General features: G+C 39.4%; 1 protein-coding gene across 1 annotated transcript; it reads left to right on the plus strand.

Moving 5' to 3' along the window:
• The first annotated feature begins 7,403 nt into the window (after positions 1–7,403).
• LOC135469053 (uncharacterized) lies at positions 7,404–17,323 on the plus strand. Its single transcript, XM_064747574.1, has 8 exons — positions 7,404–7,643; positions 9,875–10,069; positions 10,769–10,975; positions 12,490–12,639; positions 13,164–13,576; positions 14,259–14,352; positions 15,080–15,159; positions 15,697–17,323. The coding sequence occupies exons 1-8, from the start codon at positions 7,535–7,537 to the stop codon at positions 15,781–15,783; spliced, it is 1,335 nt and encodes a 444-aa protein (XP_064603644.1). The 5' UTR covers positions 7,404–7,534; the 3' UTR covers positions 15,784–17,323.
• The last annotated feature ends 1,003 nt before the right edge of the window (positions 17,324–18,326 follow it).

Genomic DNA, 18,326 nt, shown 5'->3' on the forward strand with positions numbered 1-18,326 from the left:
GGTAAGTCGTCTCAGTGAAGCAGCACTAAATAAAAGAGCGGTGGAAATCCGTCCTGCAACAAGGAGGCACATTACACGTACATGCACCCTAATGATTCCTTCGTCGTCATATGACTGGAAAATTGTTGAGTACGACGTTAAACCCCAAGCACTCACTCACTCACTCTATACCGCTGAAGAGCCGTAACCGAGGTGGTTAGTGTGCCAGCGCGGCGCAATGACCCAGGAGCCTCTCATAAATGTGGTCGCAGTGAGTTAAGTCTAGCTCATGCTTGCTTCCTTCCCATTCATACGTGGGAAGGTCTGTCAGCAACTTGTCGATGGTTGTGAGTTTCCCCCAGATTCCTCCAACTATATGCATAAAACATCAATCACATAAATAAATAAATACACCGCTGAAGAAATAGAATTTCACCTTTGATACTATTGCTAAGCCCAAAATTTTTAAGCAGTGATTATATGTGACTCATACCATTCTGTCAATTGGTATAAAATTTGAAAGATTTAGGCCTTAATTACATGTATAAAACAGAAATAAAGACATTGCAATGACTTCATAGGCAATAAACCACCGAAGCTATTTCAGTTAACATTGCTGCTGTTCGGTGGATTTATCTCGACATTATTGTATTTCACGATACCTGACGCAGTCAGATTTTACGTTTTTACTTGTGCTGTCACAAAAAGAACGCAGGGACATGTGGGCAAGCTGTTGAGGGGTTATTCCTAAAGAATTATCAAGCACCAGGCATCCATTCACAAAGACTACTCGGATCTTAGTCTTTAGCCAATGATCCTGATGCCATTGTATTGAAGTCGTCATTTGCATAGTTATCTATAAGTGGCGTCCTTCCTGAAAGCCTATTATAGATTTAATTGACTGCGGGTTTGTGTCAAAAAAGGTGAATAGTCTGAAGGTAAGGTAACTTATTTGGTTCGGTGGTTGTCCAAAGACACTGTCCCGTTTTCACGACACAGAAGCACGTACACTAGCAAGTCATATTACTGAGATATTGTTGAGTGAAGCATAAACCACAAGCTTAGTAAATCAATAACAAAAGATAAATCACGAAAGTTGCCCGGAAAACGAAATTGTTGATGTTTAAGATAAATATAAAACCCCTTTGTACAAATACAGTATAGCATGTAGCTCCAGGAAGACTTGGATCTTTTTCATTTTGTTTACTTGAGTAAGATTCTTGAGTTAACTTCGTGACGGTTTTGCACTTTTGTTCGATGAAAGCTGTTGTCTTTGATTTGCCATTCTTTGCAGCATAAATAGAAAAATTAGACGCCGACCTCCTCCCCTTTTCACTTATCATGTCATAATATGTTACAAAGGAACAGTGAAATTAGAATTATATGCCACATTCGTAGAGGTCCGTTCTAATCTTCAGTGTCACTGGAACAAAAACAAAACCAGGTTAAATCGCGCAATCACGCACAGAGGCTGTTTTAACTTATGTGTGTTTTGCACAAAAAAAAGGAAAAAGGCAAAAGACCAATCCAGTTTGTGTATGTTCTAGGCAAGAAGAATTCAATGGGTGCGAGTTTATTAATTTCAAAATAACTGATGTCTAAACAATTATAAAGTTCAAGGTAACGTTGCCAAGGCGGCATATTACATGTATTTGAAACCACATTAAGCAAAAGATGTGGACTGTGTAGTTCTGATGAAGTGGCAGTGCATTGGCAGTTTGCTTTGCGTATAATGTAAGTATGTAGCTAATACAGTTAGCCATTGCCTTGGCTGACCTCCAGTGGGTGGCCTCTTCTCCCATTATACGCTGGAAGTTAATGTAGCAACCTTTGAATGGTCATAGATTTCCCCCTGTCTTTGCCCGGTTTTCTCCCATCGTAATGCTGGCCGTCATCGTATAAGTGAAATATTCTGGAGTACTTCGTAAAACACCAATGGAATAAATGAATAAATAAATAAGTAAATAAATGATGATCTGGCTAGATATTACATTTTTGTTTCATTTGGGTCTACTCCTATTGGGCCCTATAGCTGTTAGCATCGCTCGTTGGCCTGTCCAAGAATTTCCGGACCCTGATTCTATGAGGCAGCGCTGTCACTTGGGAACAAAGACCGGGTGGAGGATTTTAACACTGCCGGTGAAATATCTTTAAATGTATTCTATACCACTTAAATAAATCCGTCTTCTGTCATTGTTAAGAGGAGGTCAATCTGTAAGACAACGATTGATTTTAATCTAACAAGGGTTTGGATCATTTAGCTTTGTTATTTCCAAGCTCCTATCTGTTGGCTGACGAATTAGGGAATTCACTTGGAAGTTTAATCGGGCTATCAGAGGGATTATGGCTGTGCTTACCCAAATCACTTCTCTGATCGAGGCAGGATTTAAAAGAAAGCCAGATTTCGGACCTTGTTGGCGGCTGACTTTCTGACGCTAATATGGCAAGTGATGGCGAGCTTCCGTGGTCAAGCTTGTTTTCGGCCGAACGACATGGCGGAATTTTCGGGTCAACTTGTTTACAGCAAGACAAGTATATTTATCTCGAGCTACAAATGCAGCAACCTACTTCCTGAAACGCAGTTCCGCTTACAGAGGCACTGACTGTTACCAACTCTTCCACATAACCTGAGACATCACACAGCTGGTTCTTTCATTAGGCAGAAACGCGAGAAAGTAAAAAGGCATTCGCCTACAGTGTGGACGGTGTCCTCATTGTGAATATTATGAAAGTGTCTGAAAAGAACAGTCGATGAAAGAGTACAGGGGTGTATGTCCGAAAATTACAGTCGATGAAAGAGTATACGGATGTATGTCCGAAAATTATTGTCGATGAAAGAGTGTACGGACGTATGTTCGAAAATTATTGTCGATGAAAGAGTATAGCGACGTATGTCCGACAATTATTGTCGATGAAAGAGTATAGGGACGTATGTCGGGCAATTATTGTCGACGAAAGATTGTTGGAAATTTCAGTCGATGAAACCCACTCTCTGAAGTGTATATGAAATCAAATTCGCAAATAAAGTTTATATACGTTATCACCTTTGTGAAGAGTATGAAAATGTCCCAAAACATGAATACAGTGGATGAAACATGCATAGTGAAGAGTAGGCCTACAAAGGGATGTTTGCCTGAAAATTACAGCCGTTTAAACCGGCACTCTGAGGGTAGGGAAGTGTGTATAAAATTACAGTCGGTGAAGCCTGCACTGTGAAGAGTTTGGAACTGTGTCCGATAATTGTATCTGTGTGCTTAAACCTAGACAGGGTAGAAAAAGGAAACCTGAACAAGTCGATAGAAGTTCAAAACAATTAAATAAAGCCGAGGAAATATTCCAAGGCCTGTATAAGAGTATGAGAGTTCCTATGAGTTGCTCAATACACCAGGTACCTATCAGTGTTCACCAATATATGAATCAGATTTGGAAGATTTAGAAGTATTGCTGATCTTTCTGTATCCCTGCCAAGACAAATGCATCTCAGTTATCAGATAATCCGTTTTGGAAACTATGTTTCGTGATTAAGACGTTGTCTTCTAAGGTCTTTCGTCATTCAACATTGCCAGAAGTCTTCGACAGTATTAAAATGCCTACGATTTGAGTTTATTGATTGGGGCTAAATTAAAGTGACGTCGGGCACTTGCGATTTGAAAAAACTGGTATAATTTAATCGAGGATCGAGGAGATGTAACGAATAATGGAATCCAAATCCGTTTAAAAGTTCACGTTGCTTCGTGTTGTACTTTGGGTATATGGGCTGTATACGTGGAACCGATTATATATATTATACCCTATATTTGTGTCACTAGGTGGTGCTAGCTAAGCAATACACAATACCGCCGAAATTCGTTCATTTAGAGAACAAACAATAGATACTTAACCGTAGCAACCCCAGCTGTATTATAAGAACTCTTATTTTGTAAAGTCACCAAGAATCAATAGAGCGTGCCGATGTGCAGACCTAGATATCTTTTGTTTCACAAGGCATAATTTCTTGAGGTTTATATAAAAATTTTAAAGAAAGGTTGATTTGATTGAAGGTAGGCCTATAATGCACGATAAGCGCGAAACGAAACACGTGTTTTCTTAAGCAGCTCATTTCTATTCTAACTTATGAACAACAGATTGACATCTTTGTAGGGAACAATCAGTCCGTGTTTTCGTGTCCTGTGTCAATCCTGGTTTTAGCTCAAATCACACAACAACAGCCACACTCACACTTTGTATCAGGTTTACGTGAATCTGGGCGCCCGCGTGCGACAGAACACGAGCTTGTCGTGAACTCAGTTGGCGGATCCGGGAAGATTAGCGCTCGCCCCAAGGTAAATAAGAAACAAATCCCCACTCTCACTCATCCAGATGCCCAGTCGTCGTAACTGTCTACGACATTCACACAGGCAGCTGATTCCCAGAGACACGGGACTTGCAGGGACAAAGATCTTCGTTTCGTCTCTAAATATTTCATATATTAAATAATATCCATTTGATATATAAAATATGAGAAATTCCTCGACCTGTATAAGTGTTGTCGCGATGATTAGGTATTTTGCACATCGTTACTTAAGCAATATTATGCTTGTCGGTTTATCATTTGCATGAGTTAGAAGCGCCCCCATTTACACATCAGCATTACATAGGTGTATTTATACATGTAGACCTGACACATTGCATTATATACTTTACGCTCGATCTGTGAAAAAAGCTGTTTTTATGTGTGATTATTACAGGCTGCACAACGATTCACAAGTATCTAGTTTTGTACAGTGTAGATGTAAGAAGATAAAAATCAACGTCAATTCTAGTGATATGTTTCAATGATGGTTTTAATTTGTCACAGACCTACAGAGAGGCGATAATCTTGGATAAGGTAACTTATTAACTGCACACCTTGTTACCTTTGTTATATAAAATACAAATCGAATGTAAAATGACTCATTTTGCCGCTATATCTGTAGAAATCGTCAAATTTTATTTGAAACTGTGGTATTTGAGTCTTAAATTCTCTCTCATGTTATAGTTTGATGATAAAACCTGGCACAAGTTTACTGCAATAAATACACCTGGGATGTTTTGCCATGTATCAATTATCTGTTATAAATTCGTTGCCATCGCCGCTTTCACACACATATAAATTTGGTTCTAATAGCAGGCACCTACCTCTCTTTCATAAGCATTGTACTCTTTCTAGCCAACACCCTGTGTACAATGTTCGTCCAAATTTGATATGCAAGGTACGTTGAATTCTATATTTGGGTTAAATAAAACATTTTCAGTCAGGATAAAGATGTTTTATAAAACCTAAATCCAGGATGCTGTTATGACCGAAACAGAATTCAGTATGCCTTTCTGTCGTTTCTTAAAGTCTTTACATTAGTTATTATACATCAATCTATTCAGTGGAAATCACGTGATAAATACTTTGATTCACTTCACAAGGTTAATTCACTTCGTAAATTAAATATGACCTGTTTGAACAAGTGTCGTAAAAACGAAACAAAGGACAAAAGCGTTAGTATTTTTGAGTGACTGAACACGATCACCGATAGTCGTAATGACACCATACATTTCAAATGTTCATTATTTTAAAGCTTTACATACATGCGTATGAAGGCTTCCACATAGTGATGTGCATATCTTGAAAGAAAAATCGGTTCGCAGATAACCTTGACGGTTACCTCTCTTGTGGAACATGGCGTTATCTTAGCACCAGGATGCTAATGAGCGACGGCTTAAGCTAACACGGGTAACAGAGTGCGGGGATCGCTCTTGTCTTCTTGATTACTCAGCTTAATCTTCCAAAACACAGACCTGATCTTCACAGAATGGCTAAGATGCCAGACAAATACCCCACTAATCCTCGCTTTTTGGCACGTTGGTTTGTGGCGAGGTTAGCCGAATTACGTAATTATTCCTCCGCCAACAAAGTTAACCCGAAACATTCGCGTCTTGCCTGATTTTAGCTTTAGTCACAATAGTGGATAAATGCTGTCTTGGTGTATCTCAATAGATAGTGAGTGTTAAACTCACTGACTGTGCACTTTACTTTTATACTCCATTTCAGTTTTGTGAATGTTATTATAATATTGTCCATTTTGACTGCTCTTCTTATTCGTTGGACAAACTATTTGATTGAGTTAAAGAATTTTACCTTTTATGCAATATTTCTTTGTGATACATTTGTTTACATGAGAGTTGATTGTTGCAGATTTGCTAACAGAAGGAAACGTTGCGAAGGGAAACATTGCATAATAGAGATTACATATATTTACGTTCTGTAAAATTCGGGGTTTCTGAACAAATGTCTGATGTTTTCGAGGTTACATAATACAAAATCCATACAGCCTGAGGGAGTTTGAAATTCTTCAAACCGATTTACCGGGTCTCATTTGGCTGAAAAAGGAAAGATTACAGAGGCAAGTCTTTAGGCAATACCACTTTTACATTTCCGTTGGGAATTATGCAAATATTTTCTATCGCCAGACAAACAAATTCCATATCATAACTATGTTTATGAAGATACATTTGATTGATGTTTTAAATGCGTTTCAGTGGCCGTCTGGACGTTTTCTCTAAGTAAAATGTCAAGTTCAATGCTTAGCCTTTTACAGCCAACAAGATTACTGATAAGAATTAATCCAAGCGATTAAATGATTACCGACGAATCCCGACGGCCGTCGTCCTTGGATTATCCCCGACTAGACAAGGTCACAGCCACGTCTGCCAACGTGTTCTTTTCCGTATTTTGCATAAGACTAGCGTAACATTTCGCAATTTTGGTCTAATTTTGTCACAGTGAATGCAGTGTTATTTTATCATATTTGTATATAGCGATTTTGTGAGATGAGTAAATCAATATCAGAAGCGATTTCACACTAGAGACCAGTAAGGGAATGCATCTGAAGACATATAATTGTCGGCAGGCCGCAGTTTCTAAAAAGACAAGACTCTCGCTCTGACGGACAACATTGACAAAGGATTAACCGAGAGAAAGTTTCAAGAAGCGGAGACGTCTGTTCGGGGAAGGGATACACAAGCTGCTATGTTATTGCGCATGGAAAAATGAGATAAAACTTTTTTTTTTATCTTTACACGCCTTTGCAAAGTATTCAACGTGATCTGTTCTCCATTGTAAGCTGTGTTTACCTCTCATGGAAACCTTTTTGTGATGTTTGCTTTGAACAAATAGGCGAATTAGTCGCATTATTCTGTAAGCTTCCTTTCCGGGTTCGCAGAGCTATATTAAAGCAGACTTGAACGGGTCCTATCCAAACGGCGCAATAAACTCGCCCCAGAAACAGACCACTCGCGACAAAGCCAAATCTGAGGACTTTACCAACTTGACGTCGTTGTGCACCGCTCAGCTCCCATCACTTGGGGCTCATTGTGCAGGATCGTAAGCTACACGTAGAGGGATTAAAGGGCTCTTATATAAAGGCAAGGGCCTCGTCTGTTGTTTCAGTCAAAGAGAACAGCCGTCAACCTTATCACGTGTTTGAGTAAACGGACCTGTTCCATCATCAAAAGCAATTTGTGACAGCATCTGGTTAGTGTCGCCATGAATCCTCGGGGATGCTGTACCGTTACATTGTTCATCGCTATATTGATGGTTGTGGAACTGCCCAAAACTGAAGCATATTACGGCGTCAATATGCAGGAACTCTCCAGTAAGTATATTTCTCTTTTGGGAGACATTTTTCATTTGGTCTGGGATGGACCATGTAAAGTATAAATAGCCTTGACACAGGAAAGAGAACGCCAGTTATAGTCCAAAGATTGCACTTTCAAATTGGTCGTTGGCCCCAAATCTTGACTTTTACCGATGAAGAGATCATCAGATCCTTCTTAAGTCTCGAAAGTTAGATGTAAGTTTAATATGAAAAAATGCTAACAAAGAGTACGTGGAAAGAAAACAAGATCATGCCTTCCTTCCATCCAGAAATGTGCCCTCTTAAAATATGCTATAGATTACAAATCGTGCTGAGGAAGGAAGTCAAATTCTTAAGCTAATTCGTTTCCCTAACAGTTGAAAACGTACACTGAATTCACAAGTGGATTTTCGTTCAATATTTTAGAAAATTTAAACACGGTATGTACAAAGAAGGCTCTGATTTGAATTGTTATTCTTTTATCCAGTTTACAGATACTGTGGATTATACGATAGTTTTACAACGAAAATGTAACCAATACAGCGGCATATCAGTAATCATAAATGATTATGATTACTGATATGCCGCTGTATTGGTTCATGACAAAACAATACACCCAGCGGAATACTATTGTACAATGTATTTTGATATTCGTTACAGTATGGAATGGTTATTTGCACATAGTTCAAGCATTCTACTATCATTTTATTTTCTGCTAAGTTACACCAAGACAATTTTCAGGCCAATAGTGAATGGTATTAGAAATACATAACCTTTTACGTGCCGTACATAAACCGCACGAAATATTTAAAACAGGCAACTTTTACAAGATGTGCTCAATGTGCAAGAGTTATGGCGAATTTGGAGGCAGACTTGAAAATGAAGACGAAGCAAATCTCACTAAACATCAAACGCAAAGTTAAATTCGCAAGCCGCGCCTTATTTCACAAACCACAGTTGTGTCTGACAGAGATGAAGTCCAACGCTGCAAGAATAGAATTTTAGCGCACGGGCGTTCTTCTCGTCTCTCCCACCTTCTCCCCGAGGACAATGGTCGCTTGTTCAGCACATCGGACTTACCTGTCTAAGCTCTGTGTTTTGAAGACCTCTTTCCAAGCCGCAGATTATCGGCGGAATCTTATATAAATCTCTGTGTGTTTGTATCAGGAATTCTTCCTTATATTGTCAGCCAAATTCAGATATTATGAGCCAATGGTTTGCTTCGTGTTAAACGCTGGAGAACAATGGATCGTGGACGAGACGATACAACCTATGAGACTGCGTGAATACCATTGGCGTGTTAGAGCCGATGTTGTTGCCGTCTTAAACAATTTACGGGAACTTGGCAAAATGCGTTTGTGGTATTTGCCTTTACTTGTGCCTGGTAATCGCTAGTGGGCTGTTCTTAACTGGATTTGTCGTTGTTGAAACGCAAATTTCATAACCGTATTCACGCCTCATGGGCTGTTGTTTAGAAAGAAAATACCTTTTTGACATTTGCCTTTTAAAACACCTTTTAGTGCATTCTTTCACGGCAATCTAAAATTAAGACACCTTTTGTCAACTAACGCGAATATTATCATCCAGTACTTTTCATGACAAAACTATGGATCTGTGCGGGCATGCCGAAGCCCGCCGTCAAGCAAAATGGACGTTGCGGGTCAATAATCACAAGGCTGATTCCCAAATACCATTTAACACAAACCACCAAAGAAAGTGTATCAAGTGTGAAATTAAGGCGGAATCATAAGTTAAGGTTAGGAGCTACATAACGGATAAAACCCATCGATTCTTCAATATGGATGCAAAACTTCTCATCATTTACAAAAAAATACATAAAATTACCCAAAGTAATCGGTCAATTAGCTAATTAATTATCTGATCCCAGAATTTGAACTTGACTCAAGTCATCCCTGAATATGACCTTCAAACGTCATTGATTGTGGTGAAAATAAATATGTTTGACATCGATTTGGAAGGATATTGGTGTGATAAGCATGTATAAATCCTATGGAGATATTATGGTCAATAAATTTATCCTTACGCCCCTTATCATGTTTTTTATCTCTCGATAATGTATAATCAGACAAAATAAATAGTGAGGTTGATATTTTCGTAAGATTTATTGTCCTTAGACAAAGCGTTAGTCTGGAACATGTCAAACAACCGGGCGTGCATGTTTTGTGCACGGTGCATGTTGGCGGGATCATTCTGATCATTACCTGGTTTGTGTTTTATTGACTTTCCAGAATACTGTGAGGCCTGTATGCTGTGGGGAGGGGCGCCTTTCTACAAACATCCCAAACATTGCCACAAGTACATCCATTGTTTCTACGGCTCAAACAACACGGTACTCGGTACGGAGATGAACTGTCCAGAAAGAACCTTCTGGTCACAGGATGACCTCACGTGCAGACCCCAGAACGAAGTCAAATGCAAACATGGTGAGTCAGATCGGGCCATGGAAAGAAGAGCGGAAGAATGATTTCAAGTGGCATTTATTGTTTGATTTAATTGTTCAAAGACTGAATGGATCCTATTGTCATGACTTTTGTATCTACTATACGACATTTTCTATACCTAGTCACTTTATCCTCGATATAGAGTGTACCACAAAATCTCGCATAATTCAGATCTAGTGTACTCGGTCCCTATACTAACTTATCGGCATATACATCTGAAGTAATACCGATCTCTCACTGACGACGGTATCTAGATCTGAAGAGACACCTACTCGCAGCTTGTTCGACTCTCCCAAGCTAGAGACTCTTTAGCTAGAGAGGCCAAATCTTGGCACCAACGAAACCGTTGTAATACATTAAACGAACTGATTTTGGTCAAATACAAATGAACCAACTGCAGACAGGTTAAGGGAAGATATGTCTTCAATTTTAATACAGAGAGCGAGTGCTATATCTGAAAATTTATGTTTAATTTATATCGAACTTTGGACTGGAAGAATTGCTAAAATGATACATCAGCGGTGTGGTTCTAAGAAGTATGGTTTCTCACAGATTAGGTCCAAGGACACATTCAACACAATATTACAGTGAATCTGGGTTAGGGAATAGCCGTGTAATGAACAAACAATCTCTCGCTTGCTCAGTTACCGCTACTCTGCACCGTTTTCTGTGTCATCCCAGATCCCTGTAAGTTACCGGGTCGCACCACCTACTCGGACGGACGGACGTGCAATGGCTACTGGAAATGCCGGGGTGACGCCCTGCCCCACAAGAAGTGTTGTCCCAAGGGTCAGAGGTACGACGACGGCAAGGAAATGTGCATAAATGACAAAAACTGCACGGAGGGGTGCCAGAAAAAATTTCAACTCACTGATAATTTTTTACCACGTAAGTAATAAGTTAACTGTGTGGTAAGGAAAAAAACAGCCAAATGTTGCCTCTTTACCGGTGACAAATAACATCGTGACTGACTGAATGTTTACTTATACAAAGGGAATAACATCGTGACTGACTGGTTGTTTACTTATATTACGGGAATAACATCGTGACTGACTGGTTGTTTACTTATATTACGGGAATAACATCGTGACTGACTGGTTGCTTACTTATATTACTGGAATAACATCGTGACTGACTGGATGCTTACTTATATTACGGGAATAACATCGTGACTGACTGGATGCTTACTTATATTACGTGAATAGCATCGTGACTGACTGGATGCTTACCTATATTACGAGAATAACATCGTGACTGACTGGATGCTTACTTATATTACGGGAACAACATCGTGACTGGCAATAACTGGACGTCAACAGATTGACATGTTGAACGCTAACAGCTTGACTGATATTAGATATAATATAGCAAGGGATAACATACTGACTGGCAGAAGCTGGGGGATAACATGCTGATCGAAAATAACTTAGGAATAACGTAGTAACTGAATGCTTGCAAGTGTGATTGACAATAGTTAGGGAATAACATCATGACTGACAATAGCTGGAGGATAACAGTGTGACTGGCAGTATCTGGAGGATAACAACCTGGCAGACAGTATCTGGAGGATACCATTGTGACTTCAGCTGCTGGATAACATGTTGATTGACAACAGCTGGAATATACCACCGTGACTGACAATAGCTTGAGGATAACATTGTGACAGGCAATAGCTAGAGGACAACAATGTGACTTGCAATAGCTAGAGGATAACATCGTGACTGACAATATCTGGAGGATAACATCGTGACTGACAATAGCTGGAGGATAATCTCGTGACTGACAATAGCTGGAGGATAACATCGTGCCTGACGATAACGTAAGAATAACATTGTGACTGACGATAGCTGCGAGTTACCATACCAACAAGAGATGGAGCAAATGCCGTAAATAACAATTCTTTGGAATAAACATCGTGACTGACAATAGCGTGGAATTAACATTGTAACTGACAGTCACAAGAGGCCGAGGCTAACTGACACTTATGACTGACTAATCATGCGTTTGTTAACTTTGTGGTGATAGTTTGTGCGAACATTGTGACTGACCATTGCTTGTGTAAACTTTGTGACTAACAATAATTTGTGTTAACAATGTGACCAAGACCATTGCTTATGTTAACATGATGGTTGGAAATTATAAATTTCAAAGTTCTGATGACAATATCTGATGTGCTATAGCGTCTGACATGTTAGAGAATGTGAAATCAGGAAAACTCAAATATATAGATAGGTGTATTCAGTGATCTTAAAATGAACTCCTAAGGCCCGTTTGTTCATAAGTGACAGTTAACTTTTATTGATCATTTACTTTAACAACGTGACTGATGTGACTGTTGGGTCTTTTAGTATTACATCTGCCTCCAGAATATCACGTGATCATGTTTGTTGACGTCATTGTAGAATGCGATAGCCGAGCCTTTGAAGGCGACAATCGGTACTACATGAGGAGGGTGCAGAGTGGGGCATTCGTCAAGATGCCCTGCAGTCCCGGCACACGGTTTAATATCGGCACGTGCAGCTGTTCGGAGTACGATGAGGATTTCTCCACAGGTAACCATGACAAGTGCTTTTGTGTATTTCACGTACATATTCAGCTGTTTCTATAAACTATTTGTACATTTTACGTATGCACAGTATGCACTTTCCGCACTTATCATGTATGTTTTAGTAACAGCTTTACACTTGTATCTCGAGTGCAACTGAACTCCAACTATACGTGGGTCCGATCCCATGCCCAAAGTGACTTGTGTTAGAACTTCATTGTACTGTTGTTGTTCTTTGTCTATGGTCTCAGAAGTTCGAATTTAGAATTTTCTAAAAAAAAAAAACAAAAAAAAAAAACACATATTATGTTTGCACACTTTGAGGTATTATAACTAAAAAAGACAAAATTTAACTAGGGTTTATGCAGGTGATTGGCTGTTTTGCACGTATTATAAGTTTACTCCTTTTTAGGACATATTTTATGTCAACTTTCTGACTTGTAAGTGAGCTGAAACAGCAAAATGTATGTCGCGCTCGTGTTTGCCCTCTATAATCTCGTATTTTCTTGCTTTTTCTGGCATTATTTACAGAAGTAGAATGCTTGCCATTCTTTTACTTTCCTTTGGACACGGACTTCAGGGACAAGACGTATAACGACCTCCGTACAGGTGACGTCAACGTCAAAATCCAGGCGGCCGCCGGGGCCACAGGAGGAAAAGCGGCCTATTTTGACGGTAAAAGCAAGCTGACGGTGTGGGCACTCAACAACATGGAGTTCGGGTCGCACTTCGCTCTGACGTTCAGGTTTAAGGCTGATGGACCGACGTACCGGAAGGATAACCGATATGACCGGAACTTGCCAGTGGCACTGGTGGACAACAGTGACTGTGATCGGAATGCCACGTTCGGGATCGCCCTCTCCTCTGATGGCGTCTCCGGAACGGTGTTTGGGGGCTTCCTCCTGGAAGATAGCAGCATTATCACCAGGAACGTGGGCAACATCGTAAGTCCGAAGACAAATCTTGTTGATGGTCATTTTCAAAACATAGTAGGGTCGTTGTCATCAGGTACGAGTTAATATTTGCAAGATGAAATCAGAAACGCTTTGGTGTTGAATTACTGGAGCGGCTTTATCGTTGATGAAAATACTTCTCGACATCAAGGGCATCGCAATAGTTCCAGATGACTACAACCTTCAGTTTGACAATATTTTTTTCATAACTTCTCGTATACAATATAACTTGTAGACATCGTCATCTACGAAAAACTTAAGAGAAACAGAACTTTTTGAAAGTTTTGTAAAAGTGGCCAGGCCTTTGAAGGGCCTGTTCCAAACCGGTTTCGCCGGGAAGTCGCCTGTCGTCATACATCAGCAGATGTGCAATGTATGCAAAAAACAACGGGCGGTTGTTATACCAGCCAGCTCTGATTGCTATTTTTTGCAATATGTTGCTCGTGATAACAGCCACACAAAATTTCCAAAAAGAGAGGTGCCGCAAAAACTCACCCACCCAACCAACCCAAAAAGCAAATGTGTTTTATTTCATTTGGATTTTATGAAATTAAGAAACCAGTGGTCAATTATGAGAAGTATGTTGACGTTGTCTTGTCTGCTAGGCTCTTACATGGAAATGGGTTCATACATATATGATATCTTAAAACTTACTTTATATTCTCATTTATAGCCCATGGGAAGTTGGCATGACGTCAGACTGGTCAAAGATGACAGCTATTTCGAGCTCAAAGTTGACAACACTATTGTGACAGGAGAAGCTGCTGGTAAGCATTTGCTCCATGCTCTCAGCGCCGTAATAATAATGGTAACTTCCAAGTTGTGGGAAGTATATATTTGTTTCTTCCTCAGAATGTTCCAAAATGATCTGAGACTAAATTAGAGAATTCATGTACCTGAAAGGAGGGCTACCCGAATTAAGATTTGTACCAACTTGGAAGAGGCGTTCAAGTCTTCAGAGAGTTTCAGAGCGTTGCCTTAGTCTACGTACATTATCTTTATATATATTTATTATTTGATTGACGCTTTATGCAGTACTCAAGAACAGGAGGAAACCGGGCAAAGCCCGGATGAAACCGACGACTATTCGCAGGTCTCTCGCATACCTTCCCACGTACGGCGTACATTAATCCAAAAAATGGGTGTAAATTCATGTATTAAGGCAGATGACGATTTAATGTGAGAATTATATGTAATCAGATTCGTGTTTACATATAATGTCGTTTTGAAAAAAATTTTCTTTGAGAATCTGGATTTCGTAAAACAGGAATTTGACCCCCCAAATGCCCACCTCCTCCCTAAGAAAAGAGGCAACCGCACGAATCCTTTTTGAGTTCTTGTTATTTGTTCGTTATAATGCCGCGTTCATAATGATATTTGAAGATGTTTGAAAACGTCACACACAGATGAAGAATATGTGTACGTTTTCTCGTACACAATCTGTGCTGATTCGGCTTGTCTGCATTCGGTAAATTGTTTGTGTTTTAATTTCAGGTAACATCAAGAGACACCCATGTTCAATGACGATAGGTATGGGCACCGGCCTCAACAACTTCCGGGGTTTTATTGACGATGTAAGTATCAGCCACTATGGCAATGCATACTATATACAAAACAATTTTGTTTTTAAATAAGTTGTCTTTTTCGTTTGTAAGTGATTATTCAGTATATGTACGCTTATGAAATCATTTAGATGTTTAGAGCCGCCTAACCTTATACACAAAGGGACAGTCCTGGGCAATTTATTTCATTTATATCAAGAACATTTCACTTACCCACGGCCAGCATTATGATGGGAGGAAACCGGTTTAGTGGAACAACTCTTGGGAGTTTTTTAGACACTTAAAATGTAGAATCAAATCAACCAGGAAAATTGAACATATAGCATTATGATAAGATGAAAACGGTATGAGCCCCGGGGAACCCACGACCATCAACAGGTGCTGAAAGACCTTCTTCCTGAGCTGGACTTGAATTGAATGGATAACAAATTGGATGAATATAACAGGTACCTAACCCGATTTGAGTAGCAAGACTTTTGCACAGATAAGGCTATGCTTTAATAACTTGCCCATTTCTGAATTCGTTTCCATTTTATTTTTCTTATTCAGATCCGGTTCTATAAGTGCAATCCTGGCTCAAAGCAGGAACAGAAACCTGCAAACCAAGTCTATGAAAAAGTGAAACCGAAACAGTAACAGCTAGATGGGATTTTTTTTTTGTTTCTCACGTTTGATTGTCTGATATAAACCATGTTTTCTTTATTTGTACATAATCATGCATGAATGCATGAGGTAAGTTTTGTTTTGTTGTTATGGTGTTGTGAGATTTTATCAGTGCTGACTGAAATGCAGTATATGGGATGTATATACTTCTGGTCTGTCATCCTCTTAAAAAGTCTTTTCACAGTTTCAAAGATCTGTAAAATTGCAGTACTTAGCCTAATTGTTTTTAATTAGTCATCAAATCAACCAGGAAAATTTCACAATACTGAGGAAGTTTTCACTCATACCATGGCGCTTAGGTTTGTGGTTGGAGGAAACCCAAATTTTCAAAGTACCATATCTTACAAACATCGTAACTTCAAACCAAGCCCAATCAGCGAAAGCTGGATTCAAGCCTTCGACACTTCGAAGCCTTGGTTAGGAATAATAACGGTTTACTTGAATGAGCCAGCGATGGGATCCCAATGGATGCTGCTTATGTATGTAAAACATTACCGTATTAAGCCACATTTGCATTAATGTAGAAATATATTTGAGCTGGTTGATGAGTTTTCGAGAGGTGCCACCATCGCTGGGCTGGCCTAGTTCTCTAATGGGTTCTCCTAGAATCCTCTTGACTAATGGACTCGAGTTTGAATTCTTAGTCTTACATTTCCAAAGAACCTCCAAAATGCTTTCATTCCGGATTTCAAGCACTTCCGGAACAGTGCAGTGTATCCAAGGTAGAGTCGCTCAAAATTATATGCTTTTCAGAGATATTTAATTTTTTCCCACAAACATCTTTAGCCTCATCAGAGCTCGAAACCACCTATCCAGATAACCTGAATCACATTTATTTATCAAATAATTTTACTTGTAAAAAAAATGGTCTCTAGCTTGTTTAATGGTTCCGAGGATTTTGTGGAAGGCATGATTATTTTACCTAGGCGACCTAAATGAAGAATTTTCTTGAATTTCCATTTATCAGACACTCTTTAAATATTTCATCCAAACATTTTGTACTGAAAATGATATAGATTTGAAAAGAAACTCGTTTATCAGTCACAAGATCAAGAATACGTACAAACATCAAAGACCGGTGATGTTTTTTATGTTAGGGTAATTTGATTTAAAACATATGCTCTCAGAGGCCGGGTTAATACAGTAATACCTTATCTGACCTTTGTTTTACGTTTGCACTAAATTATTTTACGTATATTATTTTGTATTCCGCTAAGATAGTTATTGTATCTTGGTTTAATCCAAACAGGACTCGAATCTATAAATCAGATTACAGTATTTACAGATGACGGTATGTGTGATCAGGAGGCCAAGATGATGGTTCTCGTACCTTGTAGTTACAGTGTCGATCAGATAGCTTCATATGCTTACATATCACTCTTACTTTAGAACATATTTACATCATTTTAATGAAGTCGATGTTTCATCCCTCATTTTATTAACTTGTTTTTTTTTTATTGTTTTATTGTGTACATATATAAATGAACCGTAGAACTGTATTTACTTCTTACTTGTCAACATTTTTGTAAATTATTCATTCCTCAATTCCAAATAAAAGAATCAGTTTTCTACAAGAGTCTTCCCGTGTACAACTCTTTCAACCACCGTAGGGGCCCCCGTGGCTCAGTTGGTTAGCGCGCTAGCGCAGCGTAATGACCCAGGAGTCTCTCACCAATGCGGTCGCTGTGAGTTTAAGTCCAGCTCATGCTGGCTTCCTCTCCGGGAAGGTCTTCCAGCAACCTGCGGATGGTCGTGGGTTTCTCCCAGGCTCTGCCCAGTTTCCACCCACCATAATAGTGGCCGCCGTCGTATAAGTGAAATATTCTTGAGTACTTCGTAAAACACCAATCAAATAAATCAAATAAAATCAACCACTGTAGGCAGTAATCCTCGAGTGACTTGTTGAAATGTCATGCCTGGTGTCAGTTTACTGTGACTTGTTAAAGTGTCATGTCTGGTGTCAGTTCACTGTGACTTTTTGAAATGCCATGTATGGTGTCAGTTTACTGTGACTTAGTGAAGTATCATGCCTGATGTCAGTTTACTATGACTAGAACTGTCATGTCTGTTGGTGTCGTTCAAGTGTCCGAACTGGTGTCAGTTTTCCTATCTAGTATAAGTCATGCAAATTTTACTGGTACTAGGTGGAGTGTCGTGCCTGATTTATGTTTAGACACACGGTTATTGTTCTGCATCCGGTATAAGCTTTACTGGTACCGGTTGGGGCGTCGTGTCTGATGTCTGCTCAGTGTAACTCGATGGGTGTCCTGTCCAGTAACAGTTATGCTGGGTCGGAGTAAGATGTTTTAATTCTGATCACTGGTCGCTTTATAGTGTACCTTGTTAGATGAAGTACTATACAGTTACACTGGAATCAAACCTAGTAAACTAGACTGACTCGCCGCATTAAAACACCACCTCTTTGTCAAACGCCCGATGGCATGAACGTGTGAAACAAATCAAAGTCCTTTAAAAACACCAATGGATAAAGTCAGATGATTTGAACAAACGACTTT

Source organism: Liolophura sinensis, chromosome 6 (genome assembly GCF_032854445.1).
Source record: "Liolophura sinensis isolate JHLJ2023 chromosome 6, CUHK_Ljap_v2, whole genome shotgun sequence".
Classification (NCBI taxonomy): domain Eukaryota; kingdom Metazoa; phylum Mollusca; class Polyplacophora; order Chitonida; family Chitonidae; genus Liolophura; species Liolophura sinensis.